Source organism: Wasmannia auropunctata, unplaced genomic scaffold (assembly GCF_000956235.1).
Source record: "Wasmannia auropunctata unplaced genomic scaffold, wasmannia.A_1.0 LD335997.1, whole genome shotgun sequence".
NCBI lineage: Eukaryota > Metazoa > Arthropoda > Insecta > Hymenoptera > Formicidae > Wasmannia > Wasmannia auropunctata.
Window position 1 is genome coordinate 113,143 of NW_012026893.1, and position 4,970 is coordinate 118,112.

General features: G+C 41.3%; 1 protein-coding gene across 1 annotated transcript; it reads right to left on the reverse strand.

The window, feature by feature from the left end:
- Positions 1 to 946: 946 nt before the first annotated feature.
- On the reverse strand, positions 947 to 4,629 carry LOC105453628. The gene is made up of 5 exons (XM_011695750.1): positions 4,192 to 4,629; positions 2,995 to 3,951; positions 2,442 to 2,699; positions 1,753 to 2,395; positions 947 to 1,581 (listed from the first exon to the last, which is right to left on the reverse strand). Exons 1-5 carry the CDS (start codon positions 4,627 to 4,629, stop codon positions 947 to 949), a joined length of 2,931 nt encoding a protein of 976 aa, XP_011694052.1.
- Positions 4,630 to 4,970: the final 341 nt, after the last annotated feature.

Sequence of the window (4,970 nt, forward strand, 5' to 3'; positions counted from 1 at the left end):
ATAATTATATTTTAAAAATTTTTTAAAAATTTTTGAAAATAATCATTTTTGAAAAATTCTATTAACGTTAATGAATAGAGGCAATTTTACTGTAAAACTTTTGTATAAAACATTTTTTGATATCTTAAATAGTTTTTGAGATATAACGAAAAAAAGAAAAATTAATTTATATAAAAGGGGTGGTTTCATCCCTTTAAACCGTTTTTGGGCCGCAACTGCTAATTTCTAAATTCATCTATGTAGGTAACCTACATATATAAAAAGTTTCGTTAAGATCAGAATTTGACACTTCGCGAGGTTCCCTTGTTAGTTTAACGAAAAAATATTCTGGAATGAAATAATGAAAATTAAATCAGAATTGAAATAACGATTGAGCAAATGATTACGGCTCCAAAGACAGTAGACTTAATCGGTTGGATGGCCTTTTAAAGAGTCCTTTGACCGTTTTAATGGTTGCTGCTCTGACGACACCGTCGTCTCAGGGTGAACTTCTTGGACTCTACCCAGAGGCCAGCATAATGGAGGCATGTTATCCTCACGAATGAGTACCATGTCGCCGGGGGCGACGTTAACATCTTTTGTGCTCCATTTTGTTCGTTGGTGCAATTGATTAAGGTAGTCTTTGGACCACCTTTTCCACAGATGCTGACGCATTTGCTCGACTCGTTGCCACCTCGAGAGTCTATTCTCCGGAATCTCCAATAATGTAGGCTCCGGAATACCGGTAAGTGTGTCTCCAATTAGAAAATGCTCGGGAGATAGATAGGACAGATCATTAGGATCGTTGGATAGGACGGTAATAGGACGGGAATTTAATATGGCTTCGATTTGAATTGATAAAGTTTGCATTTCATCTATTGTCAACGATGCCGTGCTGACAACCCTTTTAAAATGAGTTTTAAAAGAACGTACAGCAGCCTCCCAGATGCCACCGAAATTGGGAGCTCTAGGCGGTTAGGTTGAAGTGCCACTGTATTCCTTGCACAACTGAGTCATGTGATATTTTATGTCCTTCTTGAGTAAACAAGGTCTGCAACTCTCTCAATTCCCGATCTGCTCCTACGAAATTAGTTGCATTGTCGGAGAAGATGTGGCTTGGCTTGTCCCTTCGTCCTATAAAGCGTTTAAGAACGTGAATAAAACCTTCTGAAGATAAGTTGAAAGTTATCTCAACTGCCTTGGTTGCCAGACACACGAAGATAGCTGCGTAGGATTTTACAGTTTTCGCATTTCGTCGTTTAGATTCACGAAGCTGAAAGGGACCACAAAAATCCACTCCCACATTAGAGAAGACTCGTGAAACTTGAACTCTTTGTTTCGGTAGATTGCCCATAATTGGCTGAATAATTGAAGGATTTGCGCGAAAGCATTTGATACACTTTCTTATAATGTGACGGACCGTATTTCTTCCGTTCAGTGGCCAAAATCTTTGACGTAGAGATGCTAACGTGGTCTGTGATCCTGCATGAAGTAATCTAGTATGCTCGTGTTCTATCAATAATTTTGTGAACGAATGCCTTGAAGGTATTACCATTTGATGTTTCGCCGAGTATGGCAAACTGACGTACTGAAGTCTGCCACCTACGCGTAAAATTTCTTGCTCATCGAGAAAAGGACTAAGAGATGAAAGTTTGCTACTTCTCGATAATTGTTGATTATTCCGTAAGCATTTGAGCTCGCTCGGAAACGCAGATAACTAAATCATTTTAACCAGCGATTGTGTGGCTTCGCTGATTTTCTTACTAGACAAACCCTCCTTGATTTTCGGTTTGCTAGAGCGGCAATTGTTGAGAAAGCGTCGAATATATCCATGTACTCGGATTAACTTATTGAAGGTTGAACATCTATCGAATAACCATGGAAGCTCTGATGTGGTAATCGTGGTCGCTATCATTTTTCTTTGCTCTGGCACTTCTTGGTCCGATATCAAAGGCTGAATGTGCCAATTGGCTGTGTCTTGAGAAAGCCACGTGGGACCCTTCCACCATAAATCAGCCTTGAGTAGCGACGATGGTGGCATTCTCCTAGAAATGATGTCCGCAGGATTATGCGCAGAGTCCACATAGTACCAGTCGCTAGGATCAGAAATATCTTGGATCGTTCTAACACGATTGGCTACAAATGTACTCCATCTCCTAGGAACAGACCTAATCCATGAAAGTGTAATGGTTGAATCAGACCAATAATATATTCGTGTGAACTTGACATCAATAAACGTTGAAATCTTATGCATTAGCTGAGCCAATATCAACGCGGCACATAGTTCTAGACGCGGTAGAGATATATTTTTTAAAGGTGCTACCCTTGATTTTGCGCAGTAAATTTGATTCGTAATGACCTTTTGATGACTTGCTCCGAATATATACGCAAGCTTCATATGCATTTTCACTGGCATCTGCGAAACCACATAATTCTATAGTCTTTGAAGCACAAGGGATAACCTTTCGCGATATTTGAAGCTTATTTAGCAAGTGAAGCTCCGACTCGTAACGAGACCATTGAGTCTGTATGTCACTGGGAACCGCTTCATCCCAATCAACCTTTAGTTGCCATAATCTTTGCATGAAGATCTTTGCCGTGATTACGATAGGCCCTAGAATTCCCAAGGGATCGAAGATATGAGCAATGGACGAAAATATGTTTCTTTTTGTAATCTTACGTTGTTTAGTCAAGGAAATGCTGAACTGAAATGTATCACTCTGTGAATTCCATTGCAAACCAAGCGTGCTTAAATTTGCATTATCGTTGATGTTTAGGATGCAATCCGCTGCCGATGCGGGTATCCAGCACCGCTCGTTCGTTTAATGCCCATTTGCGTAGCTGAAAATCTGCTTTACATAGTATTGCGTTAACCTCGTTTCGTATTGTGATGAGATCCTTAATCGAATTGGCACCCGTTAAAAGGTCGTCAACATAGAAGTCTGATAAAACCCTTGCGGCTCCTATCGGCATGTTACTTTGCTCTAATTTCGCTATTTTCTATAAGGAACGTACAGCAAGGAATGATGCCGACGCGGTACCATAGGTGACGGTGGCTAACTCAAAAATCTTCACTTCTTCTTCAGCGCTGTTCCGCCATAGAATCCTCTGTAATCCTTGTTGAGATTCATCGACTAAGACCTGTCGATACATTTTAGCCACATCTCCTGTCAAAACATATTGCCAAATGCAAAACTTGATTAGGATGGATATGAGATCTTGCTGCAGTGTTGGCCCTACCATCAGAATATCATTGAGTGACACTCCTGTATCTGTCTTGCACGAAGCGTCGAATACAACACGAATTTTTGTAGTAGAGCTATTGTTCTTAAATACTGCATGATGCGGTATGTAATAAATCGGAAATGCCCTTTGAGCTTCTAGAGTAACAGGATGCATATGTCCAAGCTCTAAATATTCTTGTATAAATCGTGCGTATTCCCCTTTCATCTTTGGGTGACGATTCAGCTTGCGCTCCAATGAGTAGAATCGTTTTAACGCTATGTCGTAAGATCGTTCTAATGTTTGCAGCTTGTCTGCCTTGATCGGCAGTTGCGCTATGAATCTGCCCAACTCCGTTCGGCGATGAGTTTTGATGAATTGCTCTTCACATTCTCGCTCTTCAGCTGTGAGTACTGGTCTGACCAAAACTTGCTCTGTTTGCCAGAATCTTTCAATAGCTTGTTCTAAATTGATGCGGTTCACTGAAAGATTACATTGTACTGTTCCTTGTAATGCCGAATTGCTTGAATACTTGCCACCTATTATCCAGCCAAATAATGTTTTTTGAAGTAAAGGATGCTCTGATGATTCCTTGATTTGGCCGATGCAGAGTGTATTCCAAAACATCTCAGCGCCTAGTAATATGTCTATATCTGTAGGTCGATAGAATTCTGGATCCGCCAATGGCAGATTTTGCGGAACCTTAAAAGTGCCTTTATCCATTGCCATGCTAGGCAAGCGCTCCGTAATCTGGTTTAACACTAAATAATTAATAATGATTTTGTAGGCATAGTGCCTCGAAACTGATTTGCACCTGCACCATTTTCTGAATCTTGCTGCAGGCATGATTGACTCCAATAATTGACATGTCGATCGATTTTACCGTAAGGCCCAGACGTCGTACCAAATCTTCCGTTACGAAGTTGGATTGCAATCCTGAGTTTAAGAGCATACGGCATGTTTATTTCCTTGGCAATCCTGTGCGTTTACCAGTGCCGTTGATAGAAAAACTTGTGATGATGAATTTGTTATCGCCGTATGTGCGACATTTGCTGTAGGTGCATTTGCCTGCTGGCTTGTGGATTGAGATGGCAGAGCCGCGACCTTGGCTTCCGGCTCGTCCCTAGAAATGTGCAGCAGCGTATTGTGTCGTTTGCCGCATGTTCTGCAATTACCTGACCTGCACGTCTTTGCGCTGTGTGATGAGAACTTCAAGCAATTACAACATAACTTATGTTCCCTGATGATCTTCAGGCGCTCCTCTGGGGAAACTTTTAAGAATTGTTCGCATGCAAAGATTTGATGATCTCCTTTGCATTTTTGACATGATGCTGTCTTGGAGCTAACGCATAATGAAACCTTTGCTGAACTGACCTTAACTTGTGATTGTGATGACGACTGAACCTTCCTGTTAACTGCCTCAAGCATATGACACCTGTGCTCTAGAAAATCCGAGCGTTGCAATGTGGGAATTTCGGCCTCTGTTCATGCACATTTTATATATTACTTGCGGCGCCCTCTTTACTTGTGATTGGCTGTTAGCTAGCGTAAGCGGCGCGAGAAGCGAAGTAGCCAAGATGGCGAATAAAGATTATTATAGGCAAGACGTGCTTTGTGTGCTCTCGTTATTTATTATAAAAGGTGAAACCCAGCATCATCCGCATTTATCATAAACATTGGTCCTTCGAGCCGGATCTGCTTGGGGTTCGATATACTCAAGAACGAGGCTTAAGAGGGGCAAACGAAGTCAGGAAGAGATACGAGCGGTC

What these genes read in the sequence shown, in the direction of transcription:
- LOC105453628 (XM_011695750.1), bottom strand. Translation starts at nt 4,629, where the DNA reads ATGCTTGAGGCAGTTAACAGGAAGGTTCAGTCGTCATCACAATCACAA. An exon ending in TTTTTCTATCAACGGCACTG is followed by an intron (nt 3,952 to 4,191) that starts GTAAACGCACAG and finishes GTGTTAAACCAG; the next exon opens with ATTACGGAGCGCTTGCCTAG. An exon ending in AGCTTCAAATATCGCGAAAG is followed by an intron (nt 2,396 to 2,441) that starts GTTATCCCTTGT and finishes GTGGTTTCGCAG; the next exon opens with ATGCCAGTGAAAATGCATAT.